Consider the following 12,572-nt stretch of genomic DNA (forward strand, 5'->3'; position numbering starts at 1 on the left):
TGGAAGATTGCTTGTCAATCAAAAAAATATGGTTTATGTTACATTGGCCAGCACGACTGACTGTGATGGCCTTGGGCAGATTAGAGTGACATGGCAACACCCTGAGGCTGAAAGCTGATTGGCCAAAAAAAAAGATAATTCTATAAGATATCCTTTATTTGTCCCACACAATAGATAATTCTATCTATACAACACAGACAGAAAAAAACTGCAAATAGCGGCTAATTTTTGCTTCTTTGTGTGTTTTTGGGGGGGGGGCATGGGGGGGGGGGGGTAATGTTTGAATGTTTACCTTTCTTTTATATTATAATGTGCAAAAAAAAACAAAAGGTTCAAAAAAATCTATTTTAGTTGCCTATAAGAGCTTACATCGGCCGATTAACTCGACTGGCCGATTAATCGGTCGGGCTTTACAAGCTTCGGAGAGTGTTCAGAAGAAGGCAAATATTTCACCTTGAGACAGTTGTAGCCGATGATGCAGAGGAAGGAGATGATGGTGTGGATGATGCTGAGGAACGCCAAAGCCGGCTCCATGTATCCAGTGCTCTCCTCCAGGAAGTAGTACAGTGGGCCCTCATCTTCGTCATCTTCTCCTCCATCTTCGAATCCGGACCCTTCCTCATCAGCGCCGGAGCCTTCAAACAGTCCCGAGGCGCCCTCAAACAGACCAGATCCTTCAAATTCTTCTTCGCCTGGTGGGCTGTCTGACACCTGGAGAGGTCAGACACACGTGGATGATGATAAGGCAGATTGCAATCGTTAACTAAAAAATAAAAATAAAATAAAATCCAGTCAGCTGGGTTTTTATTTATTTATTTATTATTGGAATTTGTCCGTTTTTGGGAATTAAATCAAACATCAGCTAACAAGAATGTCACAATTTTTTTTTCTAAGTCGGGCCGCTCAAAAGCAAACCTTGTAGAAGAGCAGGATGAAGTTGAGTGCAAAAGCGATGAAAAGAGCCAAGAAGCGCAGGTTGTAGAAGTTTCTCGAGAGGTAATTCTGCAAGGAGATATCAGGGCACATTAGTAGACCAATGACACTTTTTATTTCATGTACTGTGGTCATCCAGTGATTCTAAAAGTGCAGTACTGAAGGGTTTTTCTAGTGGCACACTAAAGAATTACTGAACTAAATACAAATAAAAACACCTTTTAAAATATGCAATATAACCAAATATGAAAAGTGAAGCTTACAGCTATGCAGTCTTTTTTCATTCCAGTGGAGTACTTTTTACTTTTCAAGCCGCATATTTTTAAGTGCAGTTCTGTTGTATTTAACCTTTAAGCATAGCACATAAAATGTGCATTTAATTTGTAAGAACTTGATTTGGATTTTTCATTTACATAGGTGTCAATAGTTATTCACTGCCAGCCCAGTAAAAATGGATCTTTGACGTCTATTGCTGTCAATGGCAGTGAACGAGTTCATTGCTTCAAGCCATTGTTGAACACAAAATTGCCCATGGTCCCAGAGCCCAGTTTGAGATCCCCAAATTGCTCACCATGAATTTTATCCTCTGGACCTCCAGCTCGTTCCACAGCTCAAAGCCGTCCTCTGCCGGTTTCTTCTCCTTCTTCACCTTCACCTTCACAGTCGGCTCCTCGGGCTTTTCCTCCTCGACTTCGGGCTCGGGCTCCACCTTCTCGGGCTTCTTCTCGTCACTCTCGGTGCTGCAAACATGACAAGTGAAGCACTTTAAACTCCCCAATGGACATGTTAAGAGCCTTGCACGAAGCTGGATGGATCCGTGGATGACTGAGAATATGAAGTGAATAAGTACACTTCTTTAAGACATGCTAGCCACCCATAGCATTTAACTAGAACAGGGGTGCCTAAACATTTTGGACCGAAGATTGACTTTTCGATCAACCAACCTCCCGCGATCGACGCGTTACCGCACTCGCACATACACACGCACGCCATGATGAGCAACAGCCTGACACGGAGGCATGCGACGCACTTTTGCAGCCTGTTCACTATCGTAGCTCACGCGTACTGTTTCAAAGTGCTTCCCTCAGCCCTCTACATTCCTATTCATTGCCTGTGCCCTCTTTGAATTGTACACGAAATAAACTCTGAATGAAAATAATGATAAAATATAGCGCAACAGCTCTGATCACAAGCTGCAATTGCAGACTGCTGAGCGCTAACAACTTCCGGTGACGGAGGTCACGCGCCATCATTGGTTAAAGATTTCCTTGCTTTATTTTATTTTATTTTATTTTTTTAATACTTTTTGTGAAAATGAGATTGATAGGATGATTAGGGTGCGGTGTACATGCATACAAAAAATATATGACTAACATGCACAAAAACACACAAATGGTTGTTTGTTTTTCTCCTCTACACCCCTCGCGATCGACTTGGGAACAGTCCGCGATCTACCAGTCGATCGCGATCGACCTAATGGGCACACCTGACCTAGAATTTAAATATAGAACGCGGGAAGGTAGACACACTCCGTCCACTACTTACTCTGCTTTCTCTGTCTCTGGAGCGGCCTCTTCTTCAGTTTCAGCAAGTTCTCCTCCTTCTGCTTGCTGCCCTTCACCTGCTGCAGTCAACTGCGCCAAGGAACACGTACAATGGAAATCACCGTCGGACGGACAGCCACTATTTTGAGGAAATACGGTCATATTATTAGAATGGTTACGTCTCCTTACCAGCTTCCTTTTGAGCAGCGGTGTGCCCTCAGGAGTGGGTGGTTCTTCCGGCGACGTCTCCCCAAAGTCTCCAAGTCCACCGGGCGTGTTAAAGCCAGGCAGGCGTCCACCTTCCCGTTCCTCGCCATCTTCCTCTTCCTCCTCGCCTCCCCCTGCATCCAAGTCGGCCCCTCCATCAGCGTCTTGAACCTCTCTCGCTCCAGGCTCGGGAGGCAATTCGCCGTGAACTTCGTCCTGCGTCGGGTCCGGCATGCTGGCGAGGATCTCTGTCACCGTCATCTTTTTGGCGCCCTCTACCAGGCCTCCGCCGAAAAGCACTTTCCAAATGAGCATGAAGAAGCCCTTGCAGATGCTGTAGACGAACATCAGGATGCCCATGAGGACCGTGTAGACGAACGTGGCCAGCCCGATCACCATCTCCTTCACTGTCATCTTGCGCAGTTTGCGGTAGCGCCGGCGCATGTTACGGAAGGTGAACAAGTTGAAGAAATTGACGACGCTGGCGAGGAAGTCGGCAAAGGCCGACGTGGACTCTGGAGCTAAAGTTTCGCCGTTGCCTTCCTCCCCTTCAGGGCCATCACCCTCCTTGGCCGCCTCCTCCTCCGCTTCCTCGTCTTCCTCTTCGGCGCCGTCTCCCTCGGGCTCCGAGATGGAGGCGGCGATGTTCATTTCAAAGATGGTGTCCTCGCAGAAGTTGACAAAGAGCTCCATCTTCTCGCTCTCGCCGCCCTCGTTGACCACGTCGAAGATGAACTGCCGCTTGGACTCGCGTACCTGCGGCATCTCCCACTGGTTGCGGTTGGCCTCGCTGATCTCAAAGTAGATGCGCTCGATCTTGCGACTGGCCCCCATGATCTCAATGCGGCCCAGGAAGGGGCGGAAGTAGTTCAGCACGCTCTCGGCCTGCTCCAGGAAGTTCTGCAGGCGGGTGTCATGCGGCACGTGCTCTGACAGGTTGGTGAGGAGGACGGCGATGTTGAAACCGATATCCTTGGCCGGCTCCTGGAAGCGGTCAGCAAATTCTTCAAAGTTGATCATCTCATTCTCGTCGGCTTCAGAGCAGGACAGGAGGAACTGGATTTCCGAGGGGGAGTACTGCTTCTGGCTGTCCATGGCCTTGGAGAAGTCCTTCTTGGAGATGAGCCCGCGGGGATCGTTAACGTAGTCGCGGAAGGCATCAGATGCCACAATGTCCTTCAGCTTGAGGAACATGTCGAAGAACTTCAGGATCATCTCCACGTTGCTGGAGGACTCCACCAGCATGTCAACCATCTGCTTGGCGATGGTGCCGTTCACAACATTGCCTGGAAGTTGAAGGCGAGGAGCAGAAGTGAAGTGAGTTCCACATATTCCTGGCCATTTTATGGCATTTTGACTCATCCTTGAAGACCCACAGAATATTTTCTTCAGTGACCTACCAAAAGGTTTCTCCTTTCACCAGAAAAAAAGGTTATTTCTCAGCTTTTTCCTATCTTCAGTTGAAGATGCACTGGTTTCACCTGAAGAACTGTTTTCTGACTAAAAAGTGGCATTGAAGGGCTTTTTGGGTTGGTTTACAACCCCAAAATCCGACAGAGCGGCTGGGTGAGACCCATGTATTTGACGAGTATATCTGTCCGCGGCAGTAAACGGTTGGATTCCAGTTGACGAAAAAAAAACGTCCACCGGAGTCAATAAGTTAAGTAAAGGTGGCAAAACTCTTTTTTGTCACACCATGGAGATATCTTACCTTCCAGGAGAGACAGAAGCATCACCACCATGTCCTTCTGCAGATCCAGCAGCTCCTTCAACAGCCCGATTTGGCTTGAGTCCTGAAGAGGAGCCGAAACACGTAGAAGAACAAATAGTAGAGAGAAAATATTCTTTGAGATTCTCCTTTTAGGAATACACCAGGTCCTTAGAGAGGAGTTGTTAATTGCAAAATCAGTATGGAAGGTAAAAGCATCGAGAGACGCTACCTCACAGGGGGATCTACTCCAAAAGTGATCCTGGGTTTGCAGTTATTAGGGAGAAGAATACATTTTTTTTAACACAGCAAAGAGCACATGTGGAAGTAAGTGTGACAGAAAGAGAAATTCTGACACCTTGGCCCCTCCGCTTTATCCTGAAACTGATCACAGCCTGAAAGCGACGAAGATGCACACAGCAGAAAGCAGAAAGTAAACGTGAGCACTTGCTAAAAAGCTGCACCAGGTCATAAAAGGAAGGAAAAGGACAATATATGGAGGAAAACACTGGGACTCCTGGTCAGCTCAGTCTTATCCAAGGACTTTTTGGAGTGTGTTTGTGGGCATATTTGTCATAGAGTGCAGGTCATGAATTTTGCTTCATGAATTGGGAGGAGAAAACGCCAGTGGTGGCACACATGAGTCACATGACTTGACTTGAATCAGAATTAAGTTACCGTATTAGGATTTGCTTGGATAGAACGTCTGGAAGCCTCGACTTTTTTTTTTTTTTTTTTTAGGTAAAATGAACTAAGTTAAGGTCATTTTGCCTCATTGTGTAACCATACAAAAACATTTCCATTTTTATTCAATGAGCTTCCTTTCAAGGAATTCATTTTCCTCATAGGTTCGAGTGTGCTCATGATTCCAAAAATTGGAGTGAGCATTTTTTTTTGAGTTGCTTGCACATTGAGCATGTATACAAAGTCTCTGGGTACAGTAAAGATCGGGGCGCTACCTACGACTGCCTGCCTCCGTGTCTTCTTGAACCATTTATTCATGCACGACAACTTTGTCTTGGTATTCACATGACTCAAATTGACTTTGACTTGAAGTGCTTCTCAAAATCGAAACCTTAAGAATGTCACCAGGCTATCTGCTTTGTTCCAATGTTCCAAATTTAGGGATGGAGGAATTGGATAAAAAGGAGACTAAATTTACACGTTGTGATTGTAGGCTTGACAGAATATCTCTGCTGACAGGAAAAGTCCAAAAAGGGAAGGGAAATGGATACATGTAAACAACGCGGAAGCAGTTGGAAGTTTAACTGGTGTGCAATGAAATGCAGTAGCATTTAGTAGATGTGTCATATGGGATGGCGTTGCTGGGGGTGGACAAAAGAGTCTTACGCCATTTTGTTGTCCCGGATCAGGATGCATCTATCAGGGATACAAAAAAAGTTACCTCTCAATTTTCACTGTTTCTATTATTGCTATATCAGTTTGAAGATGACATTCAATTATAGTCCTGAAGAGGCTGAATACAACTGCGGTATTGAACTCGTCACATGCGGAAAGTATCATATTTTCTGAACCTTTTGAGTAGAGGAAAAATATTCGCAACACACCACATGTCAAAGAACAACGTCAAAAACATTAGCTGCTTGTTAGATGAGTTACGCGCACACCAGTGAAAGCAAACACTCAAGCACAGCTCGGTTGAACTCCAGCAGACTCTTGGATTAGGCCAGCTGCATGACTTGTAAATCCACCAACATGATCAGAATCCAGACAGTCAAAAAAGTTGAAGGAAATATTGAATTAAAACATTTACGATCGGGGATTGCCTCGACCCTCATTATTGGATTCAACACTATCCTCAATAGAGGTTTTGGGGCATTTTGTTGACATTTATGAACATACAATGTCCCCGTAAATTTTTTTTAAAAAATCTGGCAAAGAGAGGGAAAAAAAGGGATTAAAAACTAGTAATAGGAAGGGGTGGGGGTTAAGAGTTAATTGAATCAGATTGTAATAATTCAAATAGATACATACTTTAGTCTGGAGGATAAGAGAGGGAGTTGAAAACATTAGTCATCTCTTTACAAAAACAGCCAATGAAACACAGTACAAAGACCAATTTAAAAAAAAACTAACCCTATAATGTATACAACTTTTTAAAAAATTAAATATTTGGTTTAATACTAGGAGTCAAATCCCATTAAAATAATTTCAAACTTATCTTACAACATTACCCTTAAAAAGTAGTAGTTTTTTGATCATTTAAATCAAACATTATTTGTATATGCTCAGTAAAGCATATACAAGACTCTGTAAATTCCACTAACGACTCGGGCTAACGTTAGCTCCACCCTGACATATCCAAAGATCTTAAACAGTCGAGATGCATCACTTCAGCATCAGTGATTGACAACATTGACCCCGGTATTTTTCTATTATCCTGCGCTTTGGTTCCAACTTGTAGCATTTTAGGGCATGAAGAAATAATCGAGAGTGACTCGACTAGGTTCCCCGAAATAAAAAACATAAATATGTGAATTCGCAAATAGTAAACCGTTAATGTGCAAATGAGACACATCTTACCTGAGCCAGCTTCATCATCATGTGAGCAAAGACGTGCAGGAAGCCCACCACGGCGTCCCACAGCCTGCTGTGCGCTAACGACTGCTGGTTGCCCGTGCATGGACCCTGGTGGACAAGACATGTTTGAACTTTGACCCTTTATCACCAGAGTTAGTAAAAGTAGTATGACAAATAAAACAAAAGACTTTGGGGTAAAAGAAGTACTGCTTCAACTTTGGTATAGTAAAACCAGAGTACATGCTCTGTAAGGGAGAAATGTATTCAGTAAAAATGGAATACAACATTGTTTTTATTAACATACAGTACATAGTGCCTAGAAGAAGAACAAAAAATGTGTTCCATGGCAGGCGTCAGTTGGTCAACAAATTGTTGTCGTAGTTATGTCCAGCTCTGTGACTGCAGGCATCAGGCAACGGTAAAGCCTTTGCTTACACAGCAGCAGTAGTACTGCGTTACACTTTACTTTGGAGTCAGACAGTCTTCCCACAAACGGATCCGATTGCTTCAAATTGCTGCCGCTCACCTCTTAACTGAAACGTGTAACAGGGAGCACCTACTGGAACTTGCTGAAAAAAGTAACAGGCCTATTTTAAATCGGGATTAGAAAATACAGATAAGGAATCAGATCTGAAATTAAATATAGGGGGTGAAAATAAAAAATCATGAGAAATAAACAAAAAAAAACTAAAAACTTTAAGGACACGAACAAGATATCTGTTACTTGCAACCACTGACCAAATGTCACCGCACGGTATTCTGAATGTTTCGGACCTGGATGTACTCAGTCAAGCTGTTGAAGACCTGCTTGGCCACCGTCATAGCTTTGGAGAAATTCCTTTTGCCGGGCTCATCAATGATGTCCTTCCCTGAGTAGTACCAGTAGAAGTCACTGATGGACTCCTGCTCGAGAAACAAATTGTTTATTACACCAAGGAAACTCAGACAATATCCACATGACTGAGGATTTTTTTTCCCTTTCTTTTTTTTCCCATGTGTTTTTACGTTTTCATCCACACTTAGCCCCCAAAACTACAGTTTTGGGGGCTACGCAAAGTGGAAAACCACAGAAAACTGGGCTAATACAACAAGAACAAAGTAATGACACGACAAATATATTGCTTAAATGGTGTTGTATTGTTGCCTATAGAATAACGTCCAATAAGCAAAGTTAAGAAGCTTTTTGGAAAACTGTCCAGGGTGCTCACCTGTAGTCGTAGCAGGTAGTCCACCGTGCAAATGATGACATTGATGGTGGTGGTGCTGCCGGTCTGGGTCCTCAGGTAGTTCTGGAAGTCTAGAGGAGACGCTCACGTGTGTCACTTGGGGTGGAGTCACACTAGACGGCTCAAGTTCAATTCCGATTTGTTTCGCTCTCGTTTTTCGTTGAATTACAAATGCACTGACTCAGTGTGAAACACAAAGCTATCATTCGGTTCTATGAATGGCAAAAGGCGGATGCACAGGTTAATGGTGTCTTCTACGTTGCCGGCAGATAAAGATGACCAAAGATGCATAATTGTTAGTAAATTTCCGACTAATTGAAATACACACAAAAAAAAAGAAAAAGAAATAAAAATAACAACAGGGGAGTAATCTGGAGGTTACCTTAATTTTAATGAATGGAAACCAACAGATATAGGCATGGATATGGACCCGTAGGTTAAATTTAAAGTCTTTGGAGGAAATGTTCACCCACCGTTATTGTGGCCCTCGCACAGCAGCTGCAGGAAGCGGAAGAGGTCGCACGTAAATTCGTCGTCCGCCATGACTTTCTCATCTAAACGGACAAATTGGATGCAAAAGAATCCATCATGTTCAGCAAGTGACTTGTTTGCCATATTTTGGGGACTGCGTGAAGGATTAGTGTGTTAGAAGTGCTATTTTCAACCACCTTGTAAGCATTTGCTTGACTGATTGTCTCTGATTTGAGAGGAAAGAATCCGCTTATGAACCGGAGACACACACTGCATCCCGTTCTACATGCAACACGAACAATGACATTTGAGGGCACGCTGTCATGCAGAGCAGATCTACTCAACTCTGAAAATCATCTCTTGTGGTACAGAAGAGATGCCCGACTTCACATGTATTCAGTTCACATGTACAGTCAGGCTGGCAAATACGTACAAACATTGCATTGATGTTATACAAAAGCTGAGACAAGCTCAAAATGTACCCCCTTTGCCGATTTCAGAATTGTTCCCCCCCCCCCCATTGATCACTCTTAAATGTTTCACAAACACACAAAATACGCCCGAAATTTCAGAATGTTTGCACAGCTGTCGTCTGAGTTGCAGTGGATCCGCGACCAATCACTCAGTCACTTCACAGAGAAACAGCCAGATGGGGATGATGACCGAAATGAAGGTGATGAAGCAGAGCCAGCCAGCGTTGCAAAAAAGTTTAGTTCTACTGGGCCCTTGAGCGATGAGAGGCAGATTAATTTCTCACGGCAAGGCGACTATGCGACGTCCATTTACCACGTTCGAGCTTCTTATCTGATGGCAGAGACGCGTAAAAGGGGGGGCGGGAGTGGAAGAGAGAAGAGAAGAGATGCGGTGAGTGCACGAACTTGCTGTCAGTGGACAGAGAACACTCACTGACCATTTACAACAAACACACACACACACATGCGCACACACACACACACACACACACATACACATACACATACACATACACATATATTTTGACTTTATCATGGAAAAATCCGATCAGCTCTGATGAGGTTGTCAGTTTTCATCCTGACAAAATACGTCTTCTGTGCTTGAAAAAAACAAACAACTTTATTCATGTCACATCCCAACTTTTAGCACGAGAAATATTCATTTGTTATCGCCAGGGTTAGAGTACTGTTGGATATTGTATTTCGTTTTGATTTTTAATTCCAGTTTGAATGAGTTTTCAGAACAGGTTTGTCAATTTTTATGTTTTCTTTTTTTTTAATGCTTTTTTAACTTTTTATTAGTTTTTTTTAATTCGTTTTTTTCGTAATATATTGAAACAACTGTTTGACCTTTGTTTTCCTGCACAAATATACAGCAATACCGATATTAATCAACAGTAGCAAAAACAAAGGACATTTGTGCAACAAATATAGTTCGTTTTATCAACGGAAGATGTTTCAGTCAGTCTTTCAAAGCATTTTTGCTTCCAATTTCAGTTATTTCGTTAGTTTTTGTTAACTAGGACAACCTTGGTTATTGTAACATTACTAATATTTTTCTCGAAGTAGAAATGAGGGGTAAATATTGTAGCCATGTTTAATTAAGAACTATATGGGGTCCTTGGAAAAATTTCTCCTCTGCATGGGGCACCTGAAACCAAAAGGTTTTAGAATCCCTGCAGTCGAGCATGATGACGCATGACATGTGTGTGTGTACAGCTCCGCATGAAATGTTTTTGAACAGGTTTGTTCATAACAGTGTGTTGTTTGTGTGTGTGCGTGTGCCGATTGTACTCACTCGTGCCTTCTTCTGACACCATTCCAAGTCCTTCTGCCTTGTTTTGTCTCTCGAAAGCATTCAGGTCCAAAACGCTGGTCACAAACCACACACGGTTAGTTAGACAACAAACACCTTCACACCCACTCCACCATGTTCAGCATTTGTGCTGAACATTCTTGACTGCAGTTGGGGCTAGTCAGGAATGCTAATCACCGTTAATGATGGTTCATCTTTAAAACGGCTCAGGGAAGTGACTTATGACGTGGCTCCACGCTTTCATTCATCTGCAATATTGTTTATATGTCTCGTGGGTGCTGCTGTTTTGGTTAGCAACAACACTCTCATGGACTTAGCCGGTATATTTCATGAAGGTGCAACTTATCAACTTCAAAACAGGATGTCATTTGGGAGCGCTGACAAATATTCAAAGTGAAGTCACATCAAAGGGAAACTGCGTTAGAGACCTGCAGCTTTGCATCAGAGATTGAACGCTCAGGAAGAAGCCCACGTCCTTTTTGTCCTTCAGGTAGTCCAGCATTCTCTACACAAAAAGCAAAGAATATGATGAGTAGTACTTTATATGATAAGAAAATGGAATAACGATGCAGAGATAAATTGCACTGAAATCCAAACAATGTAAAAATGGAGGCAGCATGGTGTTCAACTGGTTAGCACGCTTGCCTCACAGTGCGGAGGTCTGGAGTTTGATTCCAGGCCGCGGCCTTCCTGTGTGGAGTTTGCATGTTCTTCTCGTGCCTGCGTGAGTTTTCTCCGGGTGCTCCGGTTTCCTCCCACGTTCCAAAAACATGCATGGCAGGTTATTGGAACACTCTAAATTGTCCCTAGGTGTGATTGTGGGCATGAATGTTTGGTTGTGGATGTGTGCCCTGCGATTGGCTGGCAACCAATTCAGGGTGTCCCCAACCTACCACCAGAAGTCAGCTGGGATAGGCTCCAGCATGCCCGCGCCCCGTTTTCACATCTAAAATATGTGCATTGGCTCAATAGAAATGAGGACAAACTGCCCAGTGCAATATGTGCACGCATAAAAAGTAAATATAATAAGGTCTGGCAATGCCATAACAGCATCGATGTTTTTTATTATGATGTCGCTAGTTGCGCAAGATTTCAATACAGTTTTGTCATTAATAAAAACAAAAAACAAAAAACAAAAATCAAAAGGGCACAACAGCATGACTGCTTTCTACGCAATGACTGACCTGCTGCACGTCACAGTTGCCTCCATTGAGGATGGAGATTCCCAGTTTGAGAGTGGAAGAAACCATTGATCCGGGCTCACCTGATACAAACAACTGGACTCAATATTTGTAGCGATTTAAACACATTCTACACAGAAACAAACAAAAAAGTAAATAAACAAAACTTGACAATAAGAAATCAAACATACCAGCATTAATTGTTGCTGTGGGACTATTTGTTTTTTTGGGAATTTGGAATTTCTCCATTGTGAGACAAATAAAGGTTTTCTTATACAGTATTTTCTTTTCTTATTTGTAACGTGTGGGGTCGCTGGGCTCGGGCTCACTTGGATTTACTTGCTTAGTTATTACTGTACAGTAAACCCCCACTAATTTCAGTTTGGCATTTAAATCATTTTTGGGGAGGGTTGGTATACGGTACAAGACGCGTGACGAAGCCCACCTTTGCAGGCGCTGATCATCTGCAGGACCATCTCAGCCGCCCCGCGGTTGTGCAGGCGGGACTGCTGGTACAGGAGCCTCTGCTTCTCCATCTCCTTTTCCTGGTGGGGAGCGGAGCGGGAGGGAAGTGGCTGTAATCATGCCCACACAGAGTGCACTGCCCCCCCACACTCTTGCTATCCCACTCAGACACACACACACAGACACACACAGACACACGGACTTGCTTCTACTGTGTGCATTAGTTTCTGAAGCTATCCCAGCAGCTTCATAACTTTGACAAGCTACAAAAAACAGCCAACTTTTGGGCCAAAACCAAATGCACACACATCCAGTATATACACGTACACACTTAACATATAGCGCATGATGTCCAGCATGCAACTCATGCTTCCAAGAGTACAAAAAGAAGAGTGCAACATTTGTGCCATTCATTAGTGCTGGCAGTTAAAAGGGACATCCCATCATTGTGCCTCAGAGTGCTTGTGATGCTTCACTGTCAATCGTAACCAATGTCCAACGATGCACC

General features: G+C 43.5%; 1 protein-coding gene across 4 annotated transcripts in view; it reads right to left on the reverse strand.

Annotated features, from left to right (window-relative positions):
- Positions 1–12,572, reverse strand: part of ryr1b (ryanodine receptor 1b (skeletal)) — a 96,968-nt gene that overhangs the window by 9,856 nt on the left and 74,540 nt on the right. For 3 of the 4 annotated variants that reach the window (XR_015102530.1, XM_086126175.1, XM_086126174.1), the window contains exons 77-92: positions 12,045–12,144; positions 11,603–11,682; positions 10,847–10,923; positions 10,401–10,474; positions 9,417–9,434; positions 8,633–8,713; positions 8,142–8,230; positions 7,708–7,836; positions 6,937–7,041; positions 5,743–5,772; positions 4,396–4,477; positions 2,667–3,970; positions 2,479–2,567; positions 1,505–1,673; positions 916–1,002; positions 454–711 (exon numbers count right to left, since the gene is read on the reverse strand). Coding sequence is in view for 3 of the 4 variants with exons in the window: in XM_086126175.1 (XP_085982301.1) it covers positions 454–711; positions 916–1,002; positions 1,505–1,673; positions 2,479–2,567; positions 2,667–3,970; positions 4,396–4,477; positions 5,743–5,772; positions 6,937–7,041; positions 7,708–7,836; positions 8,142–8,230; positions 8,633–8,713; positions 9,417–9,434; positions 10,401–10,474; positions 10,847–10,923; positions 11,603–11,682; positions 12,045–12,144 (2,772 nt within the window). In the remaining variant the exon portion in view is untranslated. Of the gene's footprint in view, positions 1–453; positions 712–915; positions 1,003–1,504; positions 1,674–2,478; positions 2,568–2,666; positions 3,971–4,395; positions 4,478–4,624; positions 4,655–5,742; positions 5,773–6,936; positions 7,042–7,707; positions 7,837–8,141; positions 8,231–8,632; positions 8,714–9,416; positions 9,435–10,400; positions 10,475–10,846; positions 10,924–11,602; positions 11,683–12,044; positions 12,145–12,572 lie in introns of all 4 variants that reach the window. The other variant, XM_086126176.1, reaches the window with a different exon arrangement.

This window comes from Hippocampus guttulatus, chromosome 12 (assembly GCF_054856545.1).
Source record: "Hippocampus guttulatus isolate MCC_2025c chromosome 12, RoL_Hgut_1.0, whole genome shotgun sequence".
Classification (NCBI taxonomy): domain Eukaryota; kingdom Metazoa; phylum Chordata; class Actinopteri; order Syngnathiformes; family Syngnathidae; genus Hippocampus; species Hippocampus guttulatus.